Source organism: Molossus molossus, unplaced genomic scaffold (genome assembly GCF_014108415.1).
Source record: "Molossus molossus isolate mMolMol1 unplaced genomic scaffold, mMolMol1.p scaffold_m16_p_15, whole genome shotgun sequence".
NCBI lineage: Eukaryota > Metazoa > Chordata > Mammalia > Chiroptera > Molossidae > Molossus > Molossus molossus.
Genome location: NW_023425350.1, coordinates 75,255,039 through 75,275,461, shown reverse-complemented (window position 1 = coordinate 75,275,461; position 20,423 = coordinate 75,255,039). Strand labels below are relative to the sequence as shown.

The window sequence follows — 20,423 nt, the reverse complement described above, 5'->3', positions numbered from 1 at the left end:
CTGCCTGCCAGGCGTGCCCTCGGGCCCCATTCTGAGCCCTCCGGCCCCCAGCAAGGTGGGACAGATGTCTCTGAAAGTTCTTTCACCACCACTGTTGAGACACACAGTTGGGCTCAAGGGCCTCTATCTTTCCTGCGGCCCTTCACCTCTGCTGGGGTCTCCTCATGCTGAGCCTCACACAGCCTGCAGCTCTGCCCCCAGCCTCCATCTGTGACAGGTCGGCAGGAACTGGGACTCCTAGGTTCCCACTCCAACACCTGCTGAGACAACGGGCCCTGGGGCCCACTATGACTGAGCTCTTCACCTCGGGCCTGGTTCCAGGACTCCACACCACTTCCCATCCCTGCCCCTTTCCACACCCTCAGCCTCTTCCATTAACACAAGTCCCCTCCTCACAGTCACCTCATTAGAGAAAACCTTCCTCTGCTCTCACCGCATCTTGGCCACCAGCTGTGCCTCACTCCTGCTGGCCCCTCCCAGGAACTGCCCCACCCACTCGACTCTCACACTGAGCCCCGCTCCAACCGCCATCATGAAACCTTTGGTACCAGGTCGGAGCCCACGAGCACAGCCCCTCTTGGAATCCTTTCCCAGCTGCCCACTGGACCACTCACAGCCCTTCCGTGGACAAGTCCATCCCCAGGACTGAGACTATAAAGCCCTTGGAGACAGGGCCCTGAGGATCATGTTTCTCTCGTGGTGTCTCACACGCTTTGGACAAAGGACAAGTCACCTTTGATACATGTCTGAAATGAAATGAGAGAGAACACATTCCTAGCCCCAAGAAAGATATGTGCTCTTCCCAAGAATAAAAATAGAATAAAATAAAAATGTTGTCGCCCTGGTCGGTTTGGCTCAGTGGTTAGAGTTGGCCTGTGGTCCGGAGAGACCCGGGTTCAGTTCCCGCTAAGGGCATGTACCTCAGTTGCAATTTGTCCCTGGCCCTGGTTGGGTCGTGCGGGTAACAGCCACTCGATGAGTTCCTTTCACATCAATGTCTCTCTCTCCTTCCCTCCCTCCCACTCTGTTTGAACAAAATATGGAAAAATGTCCTCGGGTGAGGATAAAAAAAAAAAAAGTTAAAACCACCAAAACAGGCTTTCCTCAGCAGGAGCCCTAAGATCTCTTACTGCGATGCACATGTTGGCTGAATGAAGTATGTCAGCTGAACGAAGAAAGGGATGAATGGACAAATGACGGATGAAGGAATGGATGGATGAATGATGGATGAAGGGATGGACGGATGAATGGACGGATGAATGAATGGAACGAGGCAGCCACCAGAGGAACCAACACTGAAGGATCTCCTACAAGTTACAGCCTGGACCGCTGGCACTCACATCTCTCCCAGGAAGGAAGGAACCACTCCCTCTGGTTTCCAAAAGTCCAGTTTCTTTGGCAAGTCCTAGCTCTGGGGTCTATTTTCCCCACACAGGACAAGAGCGCTCCTCTGCAGCTCACCCAGAACGCAGACAGGAGGCTCTGCAGCCAAGCACCGGGGCTCCCAGGGGGCCTCACTGTGGGAGGTGTCAAATCGGTGGCTGTGCCCTGCAGAGGAGGCACTGCATTCCCTCTGACGTTTTATTTGTTCATCTGCACCCAAGGGTATTTTTCTGTTGATTTTGTTGTTGTTTAAGAGTGGAAGGGAGGAAAAGAGTGAAAGACACATTGATTGGTTGCCTCCCACACGACCCTGGGGATAGAACCTACAACCCAGGTACGTGCCCTTGACTGGAATCTAAACCCATGACCCTTAGTGCACAGGCAACAAACACTCTAACCACTGAGCCAAACCGCCCAGGGCTCCCTCTGACTTTTAAAATTACACTTGCTCAATTTCTCCTGCTTCTCCAAGAGAAAGGGAACAACCCAACTCAGGGAAATTGTGCTAGAAAAATGACAGGGAGCCAATGGCATTTTCATTCTTAGTTGTGGTTTCTGTTCATTTGTTTTGTTTTTGCTTTTTATTTTTTTCCTAGAAAAAAAGAAACCCACCAGGGAATTTATATGAGTGTCAGGATAGCAGGGGGAAGAGAAGGGCCAGGGCATGGACAACTGATAAAAAGTGGGTTCCGAATCACATGGAACAGTCCACAGGGTCATGTCTGGGGCCCAGGAGATGACCGGTCATTTTGGCATGCGTGTCTGGTGCCTGGTCTCCTGATCTGCCCCTCAGACACCCGTGGTCAGTGAGAGCTGGCCGCGCCCCAGACATCTGCCGAAGACAAATGCGGACTTGACAAAGACAAGACCACACAGCCCCTGGTTCGGGGCGCAGGTACCACACGGCAGTCTTGCTCGCCTCACAGGAAGTCTGGGCATGAGTCACTATGGGACACTTGGGCATCACAGTGAACGCCAGGCAGCCACTCATTCATGGGCAGACATGGTCTTCACTGCCCACACAGGGGTCTGTCCAGACATCCCCAGGTGGTCTGGCCAGAGGATGAGGCACATAACAGTTCCTTCCTACCACAGTTCAACAGTGGTGTCCATTCTCCAGTCTTGTTCTGTCACCTGTAGGAAGAGATTGGGATCCATCTGTTTTTCAGCTCTGCACTGGACACTGATTCCAAAGAAGGATGGCCATCTGGATCCACAACGAAGGTCTCTCAAGTTTCTCCCACTTTTATGCCAATCTCAGAAAATTCAGCCAGACCCAGAGACACGTGTGGCCAACAGGAAAGCCAGAGTAATGGCTGGGCAAGATAGAGCCCGTGGGTAGGACACTGCAAGACCAGAGGACATTCAAGAAGGGGAGAGGGCATGCAGCAAGATGTTGCCCCAAGTCACAGGTGAGGGGCAGCACTAACCCTGAAGGACACAGCCAGGTCTGCCATCTGACACCTCACGCAACGGGCTGTGGTTCCTGTGTGGAGCATGGTGGGTCTCCTGCCCTGCTGTGACCCGCTCCTGCACGGAGGCCAGGTTACATCTCAGCGCCAGTCCTGAGGAGCACCACGCTGGCCAGCCAGCCAGGCCACAGTCCTCCGCCCCTCTGCTGATGGGGCTCTGCATTCCACAGGAAGGCCACTGGGGGGTGGGGGGTGGGGGGGGGCTGCGTTCTACTGGGAGAGGTTCAAGGAGAAAAGACTATGAGCTGGAAGGAGCTGTGGCCCCAAACACTGCAGAGCCCAGAGAATAGAATAAAAATAGAAAAAATGACAACAGTCTTGTCGCTAGTTTAAAACAGATTATTGGTGCTGTTGCTTGGTTCCCCCTTCACCCTGATACTCTCTGGGCACCAGGAGGCCTCAGGCCCACACCCTGTGCTCTCTCCATGCCGGGGATCCAGCCACCAAGCCAGGGCAGGGCGGGGAGAAGCCTTGCTCTGCTTCCAATGGCAATGCCTTCTCCCCGTCAAACAGCACAGAGGACGGGAAGTCCAAAGACTAAAGTGCAGAGAATCCCGCAGAGCGGGCGGCCTGGCACTGTGCACTCTGAGAAGAAATGGGAGCAGCTGTGGAACAAAGCTGACCTAGGAAGGAAGCCTGCAGGGCACAGTCCCCTTTCCCTTGGGCCCTGGTGACACCTCTATCTGAGACTGTCCACTATCAGCAGCTTCCCCAGGAAAGTTCTGGTCTGAAAAATGTGGCCCATGAAGGGAGAAAACATGTATGACCGTCCCTGGTTGGTAATGACTAGCGATCTTAGGGACAGGAAGGTGGCGAGAGGGGAAACAGTGCATGATATAAAATCCGTGACCCAGGTTTCAAGAGCAGGGATACATGAACAACCCAAAAGGCAGAGTCTCTCCTGGGAAAGGTTTGGTGAAGACGCTCAGGATCCTACCAGTGAGGCCTGCTGAAGAAGGCGCTCCTCTGGGTGTGGGAGGAGCTTCAGATTGGGAGCAGGGAGGCGGAAAGCCACGGCCGGCATTAGGGTGTGTAGGCCGGGGGAGGCTGGAATTGATTGATGACCTCGTACTCCGAGGGGTAGGGCTCGGTCTCCTCCATCTCAGACAGCAGCTCCAGTGCCTGCTCTTCCTCCTCTGTGGGGTAGTGGCGCAGGAGGTTGGCTGCTGTGGCCAGGATTGAGGCTCCACCGGCTCCTGCCACCAGGTAGAAACTAACGGCAAAGGTGACATACACCTGAGAACCATGGTACTTCTTATGTTGCTGCTGCTGGGCCAGGATGAGTTCGGAAGCCCAGTAGGAAAAGCCGATGACGGTAGCACACTGCAGGACTAGGGGACATGGGGACAGCACAGAAAGGGGGTTAGCAGGAACCAAATGCAGCCTCGCTACCCAAACCCCAATATCAGAGAACCTGTGTGGCCCCAGATCCTGCAAGAGGGCGCTCTCTAGGCCATGGGGTTCTTAGGCTAAGCCTGGGGACAGATGCCTGACCCCAACTGGACCAGATCCTCTCCATCTTAAGAATCCAGAATTGGAATATGAGGGCTGCTGGAAGTCACTGAGTGCTTGAGAGGAACAGACAAGATCATGCAGTTTGGGAGCTGGAGTTGGCACCACCACAAATCAACACCCAGCCCAGTCATGGCAGAGGCTAGACTGTGGGGAAGTGAAAATGGGAGGAAAGAATCAAATGAGACCATGAACTCCAGGGGAGTCACAGTAAAATACTCTGCTCCCTTCCTTGCTTCTTCCAGGTCCTTCGAGCCCAGCTGAGCTTCAAACCCAGTTCCTGGAGAGCCATGAGATTTCCTGGGGAATTCTATCAACAGTCCCTCCCAACAGCTGGGCCAGGTGTACAAGCGAATAACAAAGCAAGCTCCTGGCACGCGTCAGTGCTCCAGGAAAGGCTAGAGTTGAAATGAGCATCTGGACTGCTGTCTGTTCAGAGAAACCCTGCCACCCCCACCTGCAACTCAACAGCGTGCCCCCACCCTGGGGCAGTTTCTCCCCCACTGGAGCAGACCTGGACTTACCCGTGAGAATGTGGGCAAAGGCATAGCGACGGGTGATCTTCAGGGCTGGATGCTTGGGTCCAAAGACATCCAGAAGGAACGCGGAGAGACTACAAAGGATGCCCAGGAAGCAGAAGGCGGCAATGACCCGCAGGAGCAGCACCGTCTGGGGGTTCATGCAGAAATCTGTAGGGAGAACCATGTCTTCAGGACCCAATCAGCACCCTAGAGGAGGAAGTCCCCACCTGGGAGGGTTTTGTCCCCCTCAGTCACAGTCCTGGAGTGCCAGGGGAGTCCTAGAGAAAGTGGTCCTAACTCTTGCTCCCAGCTGGCCCACAGAGGAGGTGGAACAGCACCCGCATTAGCAGACAACCCTGGTCACTGCTTCCATGCACTCAACTCCTTCCCTTCCAACAAAACCAGTCCAGGTGCAGGCCTCCACTTCGCTGTACTGGCCACAATCTTCTAACCATCTTTATGTATGTATGTATGTATGTATTTCCTCACCTGAGGACACTTTTGTACTTATCCTCAGATAGAGCGGAAGGGAGAGAGAGAAACATCGATGTGAGAGAGACACGTCGAGTGGCTGCCACCCTCACGACCCCAACTGGGACCAGGGACAAACTGCAACTAGGTACGTGCCCTTAGCAGGAACCGAACCCGGGCCTCTCCAGTCTGCCAGCCAATGCTCTAACCACTAAGCCAAACTGGCCAGGGCATTTTCTAATCATCTTTAAAGACCCCGACAATGAATCTGACATGTCAACCCAGTCTGCTAAAGCACGCTCTGGGCTGCAGGAAGAGCCCACTCACTACTGTGCTGAGATGGCCAGAGAGGCAAGGCCAGAGGCGATCAATGCCAATTCTCTATCCAGACACTTATTCATCATCTTTTGTGTTCAAAAAGAGTTTAAAGCCATTTAGAAAAATGTATCCTTACAAGAGAGTACTAACAGAGTTAGGAAAGATGGTAGATTGGACCTTCACATTTATTTTTGGTTGTTCCCTGAATCCTACTAAAATAAAACAAAACATTTTTTAATACACAAACCCACACCAAGGGGAGGGGGGCAAAACTCAATTCTGGAAACTGGAAAGTAAAGGGACTTGGAACTGCCTTAGCAGACTGGGTGAGCTGAAGTGTCAGCCAGAAGTGGGAAAACAAAGACACAACTAGTTTACAACTAGATTACACCACAAAAGGCTGAGAAACCGACAGCACCAAACACTGTAAAATGAGTGCAAAGCCATTAAGGGTACACACTCCCCCACGGTGAGGAGTGAACCAAGGACAAGGAAGATGCTGAAAAGGAGACCTGACATTCAGAGTCCCCAGGGTCATGGTGAAGGGAGAGCCCAGGACAACTGCACACCAGACACATAGAGCAACCGAGATGTCCTAGGACTGCCACACCATTCTTACTGCTTTTACATTTCGTCTAGACAACACCGTCAGATCCTTCGATATCTATGCAAAGTGCCACAGCTCCCAGAAACACAGAGACAGAATAAAGGCCGATCTAAAAAGAAGCCATTTCAAGTTTCAATAAGAAGTAGGAAATGTGCCTTAACTTCCCTCCCACCTCTATACCAGCCACTGGCAAGCTCTTTTTCACTCGGGTCCTGGACCATCCAGTGATTGAGGAAAATATGTAAAGGGGGCAGGACTTAGACTATAGGTTCCTTTCCTGAGTCTAGACCGCAGGCTAAGAGGTTGGGAGACAGTGGTCGTCACTCTTCGGTGTACACCAGTCACCACGGCACTGGCTGAAAGCATGTTCCCAGATCCCAGAAAGTCTGAGCTCTAAGTCTGCAGTAGGGCCTAGGAATCTGGATCTTAACAAGCAGCCCAGGTAATTCCTGCAGGTGACCCAAGCCTTACACTCCAAAAAACACAAATCCTGGGCCTAGAAGGGGGACTGAGAAGAAAAGTCCAAGAACCTTGGGAGGGGACCTGAACCCAACAAAGCAGACTCAAACCAACAGACACTGGCAACATGGGGTCTTGGGTAGAGGGTCCGGCATCCAGACCACAGAACCAGATCAGGTACCAGGAGACCCTGGGCCTTTGTGACAGCACGCATTCCCTGCCTCAGGCTCAGAATTCTCCAGACAGATGGTGGCTGAGCCCACACCAGACTCATGCGGGACCTGGCTCTAGGTCATCCACTAAGCTGCCCTCAGAGCTTCTGTCACTCTCATCAGCTGACCATCTGTTTGGGGCCCAATCTTGCAGCCTAGTGTCCACTTGCCACCAGGAGGCTCGCCTGTGTGATGCCTCTGCCAGCAACCAGGCCCAACCTCCATTTTGTCCAGTCCTACGTAGCCTGAGACCGTACTGTGGGCCTGCAGGAGGCTCTGCTGAAGGAAGAGCTCTGGTCTCCTGGTTTTGCTCTGAATATTGTTAAAAGTTCTCTGAGATGGTTCTTCTTGGCCCACATGGCATGAGGCAGGGATGGGGCAGGATGAAAGTGTTCTTCCAGTGCTTCCAAGGATAACCGGAGCAGCAGGGTGCTAGGGTGCACAGCATGCTCCGCACTGGCCTGGCGCTTGGGGTGGGCTTTAATTATGGTTCTTAAAAATCCACTAAGTTTTAATTGAACAAGTCTTAACCGCAAAAAAAGTATTATTCAGTGGCTTCAAAGCTACTTTCTTAGTCTGCATAGTGAGTACAAGATATTCATTTCACTATCATTCTTAAAAACATACACCTGTTACATACACTCCTATGTGTCTCATGTTTCTTATTTTAATAACAAGGAAGAGTCGCACACAACCCACAGCTTCAGAAAGAACACCCTCCCTGCCACGTGTCGAACTGCCCCTCCTGACAGACAAACATTGTTGGCAGTTTCTTTTGTCCCCTCCAGGAACAGTCTGTGCACAATGACAGGCCAAATGTTATTTTAGCTAAGCCTCACTCTGGGGATCCATCATGCAGTTCAGATGAGGGACTAGAGGCTCCAGGATGTTAAGTGACTTCCTTCAGGTCCCATACGCAGAGCTAGACTCCAAACCAGAGTTAGACTCCAAACGTAGGGCAGGTTCCCTTGCACTGCAATGCTCAGAATCACCAAGCGCCAGAGCTAGCCATTTATCTGTCCCTGACGGAGACAACCCATCAAACCTAAAGCGTTGCAGGTGAATGGTTAGTATAAACGCTCTCAGAGCCACCCTCAGAGCCAGTAGGCGCCAAGTGCAGAACCGCTGGAAGCACAAATCCCTTCTAGGCAAAAAAGGGTTCGGACCATTAAGCAATGAGAAGTGCTCACACTAGGAATTATTGAGCAAAACCTGGTTGGTATGGTCTAAGTTTCTGCAGCCTTCAGAGTCTGATCTGGAAAGCAGTGGGGAAACTAGAAAGGCACTGGTCTTGGCACCAAGTCCTAGACCTGCCACAGACTATGAGTTACCTTGAGTAAGTCACTTAACTGCTCTTGGCCTCTGCTCTCTCACTGTCAAATGAAGGCAGTCCCATCTACAGGGGCGCAGGGAGAGAGAATGTTCAGCAGCCTGCAAGGTAACTGGCCCGCTCCCTCTGCACGGGGCCACAGCAGGGTCAGCCCTGGCGAGCCCTTCCTGTTCACAGCCAGTGTGGGCCAGAGAAAGAGCCCACTAAAGCCAGACTAAGGATGTGCCCCACCAGAAGGAGGATGCAGTACAGACAAGGGGCTTTTGATCCAAATTCAAACAGGTTTTGTTTCAATGGGACTGCCTTTCTCCACTCCAAAGCTGTGAGTAAACCCTCAGGCTTAGTGGGGAAGCCAAATGGGACGCTCCTTGGAGTGATGCTAATAGGTATCCCAGGAGCCTGCCCCACAGCCCAGGCTGCCTTTCATCAGAGGGGCTCAGTGCACAGAGAACACAGGCAGAGTATCCTGGACACACTGAGAACGGAGCTAAGGGTCAGGATCTCAGTGCTCTTGCTCTCCTACCCTGCCAGACTGCAGTATGGTGGGGAGAGCCTCGGATATGTGCTCCCTTGAGAGGGCTACTGGAGAAAAACAGAATTCCCAAATGTTGTGTAGGCACTGTTTTATTTGTGGTAGGAAAAGGCACATGAGGCAAGGTCCTCATTTTCAATTCAAACCAGTGGTGCAGACCACTACCCTCTGGCAAGACAGCACATCCTATCTTCCAGTGGCGCTGTGGCCTGCTTATTTTGCTTGACTGTCCCCTCCCATCACCAGGGAAGAAGGAAGCTGCTGTGTAATAGGATCCCAAAGCACTGACTTTGCCCAAGGTCACTGGTGAGTCATGGGGCAGGATTTGTTTTGAAGGCCTGGCTCTTCCTGTCTACCCGCCCACTGCTCTCAGCCCCTCCCAACCCAAACAGGCTGCAGGCAGGAAGACTGAAGCGGCCTCTGGCCAGTTCCTTTTCTGTCCCACTCCCCTCTCTTTCCCTCACTGGAGCCCCTGAGTGAGAGGCACTGCCCCACCACCCTGGCCCCGGCCTTCCCAGCACTCATCCGCCCCACCTGCACAGCCTCTTCTCACTGTGACTGAGCTTCCGGACAGGCTTCTGCCACAGGATTCCACCAGGGCCCCTAGCGCCTGGCTGGCCCATCACCACAGATACCAACAGTCCTAGCCAAGCTGCTTCAGAGCACAGGAAGCAGAAGTGCCAGCTGCGTCAGTCACCGCCCCTCAGACATTCTGGTCCTATGGTTGGCCCCTGAACTTCCAGGGGCTTGTTGTCAATCATGATTCAGCTGACTTCAAATCCCAGACTTCCTCGTTTTCCAAAGGTGCTTCCCAGGGCTGCTGTCAGTGCTGCCCTTCGAAGGCCACACTTGAGAGGCAGAGAGGGGGTTGGTGTGTAGAAGGAACGAGTATCTGGGGCCCCTCTGCTTGGGGCCACTAGAGGTCTGAGCACATCTCTGGACCTGAGCCCTGACTGCAGAGCACAGTGAGAAGCAGGCATTCCTGGGGAATGGCAGAATTCAGGACGGACATATGGACATCCAAGCCAGCCAGCATTTGCTAAAGCAGGTGACAGTGGGAGGGTGAGTGGCTTTGCCTCCAAATCACCAACTTGAGCTGGAACACTGAGGTGAGGAGGCTGGGCTTGTGATAAAAACTCAACTGGAATGGGGAAGTAACAAGCCTTGGACAGCTTTGACAAAAGGAAAAAAGCTGAAGTACACTAAGGTATGAGGTAAGAGTGGAGGCCTTGCTGCTTAGATCAGCTGTGTGGCCTTGAGCAAGTCACCTGACCTCCCTGAGCCTAAGAGTGCTGTGAAGTGGTGGTGATGACAGTACCTACCAAATGAAGGTGCTGTTCAGGCAGGAGGTGTGCTGAGCACAAAGCCTGGCATCCAGGCAGGGCCTGGGCCAAGAAATTACTCTCCAAAGCCTGCTGGCCCGGCCCACTCCCTGTCACCTGCGGAGACCTGATACAGTTTGCTCTCCTCTGGAAGCATCTATAGGCTTTCATGCTAGGGCATCTGTTAGGCCCTGAGGATCAATATAATCATACAGGCCAACATGTCTAAAGGCCCAATGGGTACCAAAAACCAACCACTACAGAGAACAGGAAGAAGTGAAGCAATCAGGGACATCCTGATGCCTCGCCACCTTCTGTGACAGCTCATGAGGTATCACTGTCAGTTCTCTTATGAATTGACACCAAGTATTCCCAGCGTGCAACGGCCAAGGAGATGGCCACAGGTCAAAACTGTCCATGGGTTAAGATTCCTAAACTGTGAGCAAACATCAAGGTTATGGCAGGATACTTTATGTACATAAAAATACACATGTGAACAAAGAAGAACCTGCACCAAAAATTTATTTCTATTTTTTACATGGCTTTGATAAGAACGCATACCAAAGCAGAATAACCCTAAGATCATTCCCTATGACAAGTGAGCCAAAACAAAGGATAGAAGATATAAAACAGACAGCAACATTTTATACGAAGTCAACGGATGAGGCAGACACAGCTATGCCATCCCCAGCTGTGTGGCCCTGGAGAGATGTGACTTCACTTCTCTGAGACACAGCTTCCTGGACCTCTGAAATAAGGACCTGGGATCACATCGCCTCTCCCCACATCGCACGAATTTCATAAGCCTTGCTAGCAATGATCTGAAAGGGAGAAGCATCAGGAACTCCTTCCCAGTTTGTAGGTGACACCAAGCTCTTGAAACACTGAAACACCAGGGGACCAAGTGCAAAGGTCTGGATGAAGTGGTGGGAAGGTGGCAACTGTGCTTCCAGGAAGGCAAGTGAGGGCAACGTGCTGAGGAAAAAACCATCCAGACTCAATTCCAGCTTGATGGCTTTTCTGACATCAGCTACACGCCAGAGAAAAAGCTGCACGAGGCCTCTACTGTGTGTGTAACTTTTGTCTTAATGAGTTAACCCAGCGAAGGCTATCATCAGGGAAGAACCTAGAAACCAGCCAGAAGCCCCATCCTGTTCTCTAAATCATTCCAAACCCTCAAAAACTCCAGAGATGCAAAACAGTAAGAGAACTCACACAGAAAGACAACATTAGGCCACAAGGATACAGCTTTTCAACCTAGACCTGCAGATGTGGTATAAGATCCAAGGCACAGAGAACGTGACCTTTTCACCAAACCCCAGTGTCTGAGTCCTTAAAGCGGCGGCATCAAGATATCTAACAGGAAGGCCTTCTGAAACATCATGCAGCAAACACCTGGAACGCATTACAACTAGAAAGTAGCATAGGGAGAAAATACAAAGACCTTCAAGAATGGTTCAAAAGACCATGGGGATGATGAACTGTGCTGGTACCAAGGGCTTTGTTGGGTCCACTGACCATTTTCCAGGTAAAAGCCAGGCAGTACAATCCTGCGCTCTCACTACACAGCTTGTACCCTCATTGCTAGAGACAGGGCTGGGCAGGAGCAGCTATGGGGCTCCCTAGGACAGCAGCCACTGCAACCCCCTCCCCTCCTGTCCAGAAAGGAGACTAGTCCCTAGTCCCTTTCCCTGTTCCTCTGCCCACCAGGCTGGGAAAAGTGATGAGCAAAGAAAACTCGCCTCAGTTGGGCACAGGCACATAGTTTTAAGAGCCAAATTCCAACTGTTTTACTGAGGCTGGAAACTGACTCCTGGTTATCTAAATTGCTACAGACTCCCCTTTTCTATAATAAAAATCCAACTACTATAGAATTTGACAGTATTTAAAAATCTAGTCATATTAAAAGTTCTTTTTCTCCATCAATCAGCTGTCCCAAAGAAACCTTTCTACATCCCAGAGGTTCAGTGGAAGGGGACAGCTAATTGTAATGCCTAGCACCCTTATCTTTTCTAATACGGTGCCCTTCCTCCGGCAGAATCCTAAAATAGCAACAGTCTAGATTAGCAGGGCAAGAGAAGTAGGTGCTTGACTGAATAACATCTAATTAATGAGGGGGCGGACCCCAAACAGAGCCACCTGGTGGGCAAGAACACCAGACCGCAATGGGATCGTTTCCTTCAACCAAGTGCAGGCCCTGGTGATCTCAGCTCCAGCCTTGCACCACATTGTTCCCCGCCGCCGAGGAGCCCCGGACGTCCAGGAAGAGGAGGAACGGCGCACGGAGGCCTTACCTTTCAGCAGGTCCGGGTGCACGTAACCAAGTACGTCGGAGACCCCCAGCTCCTGGCGGGAACAGGTGCCACCGTGGATGTGCAACCAGGCAGGCTCAGCGAGGGCAGTGCACAGCGCCGTGATGGACAAGGCGCCGGGCAGGGCCGAGGCCAGGCTACGCTCCGGCTGCTTGGGCAGAGCGCTGCCTCCCGGGCTCCTCCGCCGGCGCCCGCCGGGCAGCCCTGCGCCTCCGGGGGCGTACATGCCCGGGGCCGCCCGCCGTCGCTCCGCGGTCGCTGATGCTCACCGCGGACTTCCGCGGGGCGCGCAGAGTCCGCCTGTTCCAGGGAGGAGGCAGGTGAGGAAGGAGCAGCGCTGCCAGGGCCGACACCGGGGGCGGGGCGGGGCGGGACGGGGGGCCCAGAGGAGACGGGAGGACTGCGGGGATTCAGGGGGCGGGGACGGTGACTGGGTCCCTGGAATGGAGGCGCAGAATGAGAACCCGGAGACCGCTGGGCTGCGCAAACCCGGGTGCGGGTAGGGGACGAGGTATGGGCTCCTGGTGGGAGAGAGACCCAGACCCGGGGTCTCAGCCAAAGAGTGCCGCGGGGAGGAGGCCCAGGCTGGGCCGCGGGGACGAGGACCCGGGATCCGGGAACGGCGCTCGGGGGTGCGACCTCTGCCCAGAAAAGATTCACCCCACACCGCTCGCTGCTCCTCACCAGTCAGCAGGCCTCAGGGGTGGCGCCGCTCCGTCCCGTCAAGGGCTCTTCAGCTGCCCCGGGCCGAGCGATCCCAGGCCCTGAACCCCACTACGCCCGGACCGACCCGGACCGACCCGGACCGCCCGGGTCCGACCCACTTCCGCTTCCTTTTCTTCTACCTCCGCCTCCTCCGGCTCCCCGCCCCGTCCCCGCGTGCGTCACAGGCCGGCGCACCGCCGTCTCCCTGCGTGGGCTCACGGGACTGGTAGTTCGAGACGCTCCCGCGACACTTTACGCCGTGGTGGGAGGTCGACTCCAACTCCCAGGGGGCAGCGCGGCCGCATTAGCCAGCACTGTATTTCCCAAGTCGACCGGGGTTCTCGGGCGGAAGTGGCGAGGTCGGCGGCCGAGTGGCGGTCGTGGGAATCTGCGTGGTGGGACCTGCCGGGGGTCCTTTGCACATCTCCTCGCACTGCTTCGGGTCGCCATGAAGGACGCGCTGGTGCTACTGGGCCGTGTCCCGGCACACCCGGACTCGCGCTGTTGGTTCCTGGCCTGGAACCCCGCGGGAACCCTGCTGGCCTCCTGCGGGGGCGACCGCAGAGTCCGCATCTGGGGCACCGAGGGTAAGGCCCGGCCTGGGCGCGACCCCTGCCGCCGGGGGTTCCGTCTGCGTGCAGTGGATGCCGGGTTAGGGGTGCTCCCAGGGAGGGGGGAAAGCCACCTCGGGGTGGACGTGAGCCACTCCGAGAAAGACTTTTCGGACAAGTACTAGAAGCAGAAATGTCAGGACACAGCGTGGAACTGTGGAGAAAATTGTGATACTTGCTGAGGTAGGAAAACGGTAAGAGAGGGGCAGTGGAAAGGAGCCTTTGCAGTGGTTCTCAACCTGTGGGTCGCGACCCCCTTGGGGGTCCAATGCCCCTTCACAGGGGTCGCCTAAGACATAACAGTACAACTACAGTTATGAAGTAGTAACGAAAGTAATTTTATGGTTGGGGGTTACCACAACATGAAGAACTGTATTAAAGGGTCGCAGCATTAGGAAGGTTGAGCACTGCTGCTTTAGAGTAATTTGCCACGATGATGAAGTTTAAGTTTTATTCCAAGGACATTGGGGGGGGGGGGTTATTAACTGTTTTTAATTAGGAAGGTGACTCAGATGATGCCTTCAGAGGAAGTAGGGTCAATTACTTCCTCCTAAAAGCATGTTGTCAAATATGCCCTTGAGCTTGGCCCCCAGCTTGGCCCCAGCAATAGCCCCATTTATCAGATGGCATTGTTTGTGTTTCATTGTCCTCTTGTGCACCCAAGCCCCAGTGCTGGCCTGTCCTTTGCTTTTAGGTGACAACTGGATCTGCAAGTCTGTCCTTTCTGAAGGCCACCAGCGCACTGTACGGAAGGTGGCCTGGTCTCCCTGTGGCAATTACCTGGCCTCAGCCAGCTTTGATGCTACCACTTGCATTTGGAAGAAGAATCAGGATGATTTTGAGGTAACCAGACTGGATGGGACCAGAATCGTTGCCCATTTGCTCCCCAGGGCTGGTTCAGGAACTTCAGCCAACCTGGGTCAGTGGGCTGGCCGGGGGGGTCTTAGCTGCCATTGATTCTTATTACTCTTCCCTTCTCGTAGTGTGTGACCACTCTGGAAGGCCATGAAAATGAGGTCAAGTCAGTGGCCTGGGCCCCATCTGGCAACCTCCTTGCTACCTGTAGCCGAGATAAGAGTGTGTGGGTCTGGGAAGGTGAGTGTAGGTCCCTCTAGGTACAGTTGGGACCTAGCAGACAGACAACCTGCTATGTGACCCTGACAGGGTCAGTTCATGGGCTCCTTTCTGTTTTCTCCCCACAGTTGATGAAGAAGATGAGTATGAATGTGTTAGTGTCCTCAATTCCCATACACAGGATGTCAAGCATGTGGTCTGGCACCCAAGCCAGGAAGTAAGCGTCTGGCAAAGTATCAGTGGGAAGGAATTCTGGTATGGAGGGTTGTCCCCAACTCCCCTCTGCTCTTCAGCCTCAGCCTGGCCTTCATAGAGATCACTGTCTGTGGCCAAAATATATTAATCCCCATTATAAAGACGTTCCCTGGGACTGTCCTGTCCTAACAGGGAGAGGTATTGGAACCACAGGCACTTCCTGGGCCATAAGTGCAGTTTTCCCCATGTCCCCAGCTGTTAGCCTCTGCCAGCTATGATGACACAGTGAAGCTCTACCGGGAGGAAGAGGATGACTGGGTATGCTGTGCTACCCTGGAGGGCCATGAATCCACCGTGTGGAGCTTGGCCTTTGACCCCAGTGGCCAGCGTCTGGCATCTTGCAGTGATGACCGTACCGTGCGCATCTGGCGCCAGTATCTACCAGGCAATGAGCAAGGTGAGGGGCCAGACATAGAGCTAAGAAGGGCCTTCTCCCACAGGTTGACAGTCTAGTTGGGCTGAGACACAGATAAAGCACAGCAGACTGGAGTAGAAGGGGAGATGTGCCATAGAGGGCGCCAGAGAGTGCTGGAAGAACCAGGAAGGCTGTGTAGAAGAGGCCATTTCGTTAGAATTTGAAAGGATGTGTGGGATTTTAACACAAGAGAACTTGGTGAAAACAGACCAGCATGAGCTAAGGCATTAAAGATGGGAAAGCCCAGATTAGGCCAGGAGCAGTGATTCCATCAGGACTCAGCGGTTCTCCACCTTCCTAATGCCGTGACCCTTTAATGCAGTTCCTCACATTGTGCTGACCCCCAACCGTAAAATTATTTTTGTTGCTACTTCATAACTGTAATTTTGCTACTGTTATGTCTTAGGCGACCCCTGTGAAAGGGTTGTTTGACCTCCAAAGGGTTGCGACCCACAGGTTGAGAACCGCTGCTCTAGGTGAAGCACAGGGTATATAAAGTGGGTTGGGCTGGCTGGTGGGTGGCCTTCAAAGGCAGGCTAACTAGTCAGACAGTAATCTGCAGCAAAAGTTTTTTTTTAAAGGAACAGGACATTTCCTTCTCAGAATTCTGCTGCAAAAATACCAGTTTGGCCACAATATGTAAGGCAGATCGGTGACGATGGGGACAGGGGAATGAAGATGAGGATTTGTGACTGAGAGTGGGGGTTAGCAAGGGCAAGTTAGATCTCTGCAGTGAGGCATTTAGACCCCTGAGGTGCCCGGGGCACAGACATGTCTTGGACTCAGAGAAAGTCTGTCGTGCAGGGGTGGCATGCAGCAGCTCTGACCCCAGCTGGAAATGTATCTGCACTTTGTCAGGCTTCCACTCCAGGACCATTTACGACATCGCTTGGTAAGACCTTCATGTCCTTTACCCATCTCCACTCCACCCCTCACTTTGGAGACATCTTAGAAGTCAGACCGTGTGCTGCTCTTGGCCCCCTTTGAGAGTGCACAGGAATAGAGAGCAGCACCTTCTTGCTTCAGAACAGGCCAGACTGTCAACCATGCTGTCCTAGAGCTGGCTGGCCCAGGTTCACAGGAATCCAGAACAGACTGGGACCCAGGCCTGCACCTGTGTTAAGCTCCCAGGCTGTGAGGGCAGCACCGTCCTTTGGTGGGGATCACACAGCATTGTCCCGTCCAGAAATATTAACTGGATTTATGGTGGGGTTTTATGGTTTGGTAACACTGACTCCACCCTTGTGGAGTCTAGAAAAACCATACCGTTCACATAGGAGAGTTGGTCAAGGGGCAGTTCTGGACCTAAGAATTTATTCCTAGGAAATAATCCTAAATAATAAAGGAAGTTGATGTACCTCTAAGCTTTATTTATATTAACAAACATTTAGGAATAACGAAAACAAACAAGTGTGGTAAAATTCAATGGTCTGTTGTAAAAAAAGATTAAGCAAACTTCATGACAGAAATTATTTATGCTGAGTGACAAAATAGTAATTCAGAATCTTATGTATTCCTCTAGAGTAAATATCTTGGGGCAAACTGGAATGGCAGAATGCTTAGGGGGTGGTGTTTGTGGCTGCATATTAGTTAGGGGAGCTTTTCAGTAAGAGACATTAGCTGAAGCCTGAAGTTTGGGAAGGAAACCAGCCAGGGACTGTAGAATCAGTGTCTTACACTAACTTGCTGGGATGAGGAGGGAGGAGCCACCAGCATACCCACTGACGCACGTGTTCCTCCAGGTGTTCGCTGACAGGGGCCCTGGCTACAGCGTGTGGGGACGATGCCATCCGAGTGTTTGAGGAGGACCCCGGCTCAGATCCTCAGCAGCCCACCTTCTCCCTGACGGCCCACTTGCCTCAGGCCCACTCCCAGGACGTCAACTGTGTGGCCTGGAACCCCAAGGAGCAGGGGCTCCTGGCCTCCTGCAGTGATGATGGGGAGGTGGCCTTCTGGAAGTATCAGCGGCCTGAAGGCCTCTGAGCCACCTCGACTTTGGACAGAATCATAGTTCCCCCCAAAATGTCATAAGACTTTCTAGCCAGAGGACCAGAAGGAGCAGCCTGACCTTCGTTTCCCTTGGCTCTCTCCCGGTCAGACCTGGATAGATGTGCAGGGCCACAGAACCACTCACCTTTCCCCTTGTTGCCATGGGCACTTGGTGAAGAACTGCGGAAGAGCAGCATCTCATAATTATGCCAGAGTTTGCTTCCCTTTAGGGCACAGTGTTCAAGTTTGGGGAGTGAATGTGCTACTTATAATCACGATGTTTATATGTAGGAGGGATGTATCTCAGACCTTGCTGAAATTCTAAGCCTTGTAGAAATAATCCATCTGAGTCCTAAGACCTATTTATATTACTAGGACATTCACAGTTTAAGACATTTTCATGATGAGTCCTTTTCTGAAAGGTCCTGCCTTCCTGATTTCTGACGAAGTCCTTGCATTTAGGACATCTGATCAGTATTGAAGGAGAGTTTTAAATGTAGGCTAGTTTAGAGTAAGACACCTCTGCTTTCCCTTAGAAACCCTGGTGTATCTTCTTTGCCTGTGGGGAATGCCAAAAAATAAATAGGGAAGGGCGTGAACCCTGAAGGGAGTTGTTACTGACCATAGGCCATACATTCTCAATGGGGCTGAAACTTGGTTCTTTGGTGGGGGACAGAAAATCTTAAGAGACAATAATTTGTGGCCCCCTAAGGGACCACAGTATGCAATACACAGTGTATGTGATGCTAAATTTTCATAGTGAGGGCAAGTAGGAAAAAGATGTCTGATACAGCTCCTTGGGGAGGGGTTATAATGGAAAAAGGTGGCCAGTTCTGCCATCTCACTCAAGTTGTCTTCTGTTGCTTCCATATGAATTTTAACTTGAGGACTGTTCCCAAAGCTACAGCCTTCATTAATTTTTTACACCACAGAAATCATGACTTAGACTGAAGAGACAGCAGGGGCAGTACCAACCTGAGCTTCTGGGGGTCACGTCTGAGAGGTCAGCTGTTGCCATGCTGGCAGGAACCATGGCACTGGCACCAACTGGTAGTTGTAGTTTTCACTGCCTTGCTCTCACAGCGGAAGTATTTTCAAGAACAAATACAAATCGTGTAAAATTTTGACCCTTGGGAACGCTGCCATATTCAGTGACGGTGGCAGCATGCAAGAAAGCACGCGAGGTGGGATTTCTTGAGGGAAAGCAGTTGTGTGGCTGAGCTGCAAACTAAGTGAGCTGTGTATCATTTTTACTTGAAAGAAGTAGGAAATTATGGTATTGAAACTTGGCTGCTTGGCAGGTGATTTCTAGGAAGTGAATGAACCTTTCACTTCAAGGGTGACTGATAGATAGGATTGTCAGTGATCAAGCTTTCAAGCAAAAATGTTGGAAAACTTGTATAGCCATCATGAACCTGACATCTTCTCAGTAGACTCTTCTGAGATGAGATGGGTGATAACTGCAAATGTGGTTTGTATGATGAGATGTGTCAACATTTGGAAGATCTGCAGGATTCAGTGAATCAGCATTTTCCAGATGATCAATGCATGATGTTACAGAATCATTTGTGGGAAAGAGGTTAGAGACGGTGGGTCTAAATGTAACAGTACAGGAAGCTCATCAGTAGGTTTTAGGTTCCACATTGCACTTTTGGAGTCTCTCTATAGCGTTGAATAGCCAGTTTCCTGAAACAGCTATAAAAGCTCCCTTTCCAACTGCTAAATCTATCTGTATTAAGTCAGCTTAACTAATATACACATATAATTGTAAAAGCAATTACAAAAATCCCTGTTTTTGCCCTGGCCAGTCTGGCTCGGTGGTTAGAGCGTCGGCCTGCGGTCCAGAGACCTGGGTTCAGTTCCCGCTAAGGGCATGTACCTTGGTTGCAGTCTGTCCCCAGCCCTGGTTGGGTCGTGCGGGTGGCAACCACTCAATGTGTCCCTTTCATGTCGACATTTCTCTCTCCCCCTCCCATTCTATCTGAACAAAAAATGAAAAAATGTCCTCGGGTGAGGATAAAACAAAACAAAAATCCCTGTTTTTATTAAATCCGACAGGAATGAGAATTGTAAAAATGTCACAGGCCACTCCTCCCTGGATTTGCTTTGGAAGTATTTTTTTATAAAAAGTCAATTAAATCATTGTTATTTTTAGTGCATTTTCTTTTTTTAATGTTTTTATTGATTTTAGAGAAACATTGGTGTGAGAAACATTGATCTGGTACCTCCCTCACACTCTCCTACCAGGGACTGAACCCACAACCTGGGCATGTGCCCTGACTGGAAATCAAACTGGTGACCCTTTGGTGCATAGGATGATACCCAACGGAGCCACACTGGCCAGGGCTGTTTTTATTTTTAATATAGTAAATATCAGTGGATAGCCTCTTGGGGGCTTTTTATAGTGTAAAGAAAGGGTTCTTAAGCTCAAATCATTTGAAAACTGATGGCCTAAGGAAATTACCCTTGAGAATCATCTTCCAGTTGTATGCAGTCCTTCCTAAAGAACAGAAGGCAAGAATTTGAGAGGAAAACTTGCAGATCTTGATCCAGTATCGGAGTCCCATACCTCGGCCACACCCAACTGGCACATTTCAGCCCCTCCTGGGGGGCTGCAGGGGGTGGGGTGAGGGTGCAGACTGCAGATCCTGAGAAACTTCTAGCCTGTGATCTGTCCCTGCAGCTCAGTGTTAGTTCCTGCAGTGGTGAAACCTGGGTAACAAGGTGGGGGACCAGTTCTACTGACTAAAGAGAAGCTACCTAACCCCTCCTCCACACTGGTTGAAATCACTGCCCAAAGAACAGCCTGTCCTGCCGATGTTTCCTTCTAAGCAAGTTAGTAGTCTAAAAAAATAAATCTTTTTGGCCATAGGCCTTAGGTTAGAAAAAAGGAAACTTAATTTGGAATCACCAGAAAGACAAA

At 51.8% G+C, this 20,423-nt stretch overlaps 2 protein-coding genes across 4 annotated transcripts; one reads left to right on the top strand and one right to left on the bottom strand.

The window, feature by feature from the left end:
* Positions 1–1,737: 1,737 nt before the first annotated feature.
* On the bottom strand, positions 1,738–13,253 carry TMEM127 (transmembrane protein 127). Of its 3 annotated transcripts, none has more exons than XR_004959699.1 (5): positions 13,136–13,253; positions 12,434–12,751; positions 4,892–5,056; positions 2,814–4,186; positions 1,738–2,517 (listed from the first exon to the last, which is right to left on the bottom strand). XR_004959699.1 is itself a non-coding variant. In XM_036263076.1 (4 exons), exons 2-4 carry the CDS (start codon positions 12,675–12,677, stop codon positions 3,879–3,881), a joined length of 717 nt encoding a protein of 238 aa, XP_036118969.1. In that variant the 5' UTR covers positions 12,678–12,751; positions 13,136–13,253; the 3' UTR covers positions 1,738–3,878. The 3 variants fall into 3 exon arrangements, 1 of the variants encoding a protein (XP_036118969.1); XR_004959700.1 differs by having other exon boundaries at positions 3,793–4,186; XM_036263076.1 differs by having other exon boundaries at positions 1,738–4,186.
* A 248-nt stretch (positions 13,254–13,501) lies between these two features.
* On the top strand, positions 13,502–17,688 carry CIAO1 (cytosolic iron-sulfur assembly component 1). Its single transcript, XM_036263256.1, has 7 exons — positions 13,502–13,743; positions 14,462–14,610; positions 14,751–14,862; positions 14,970–15,058; positions 15,292–15,493; positions 16,316–16,403; positions 17,254–17,688. The coding sequence occupies exons 1-7, from the start codon at positions 13,605–13,607 to the stop codon at positions 17,492–17,494; spliced, it is 1,020 nt and encodes a 339-aa protein (XP_036119149.1). The 5' UTR covers positions 13,502–13,604; the 3' UTR covers positions 17,495–17,688.
* The last annotated feature ends 2,735 nt before the right edge of the window (positions 17,689–20,423 follow it).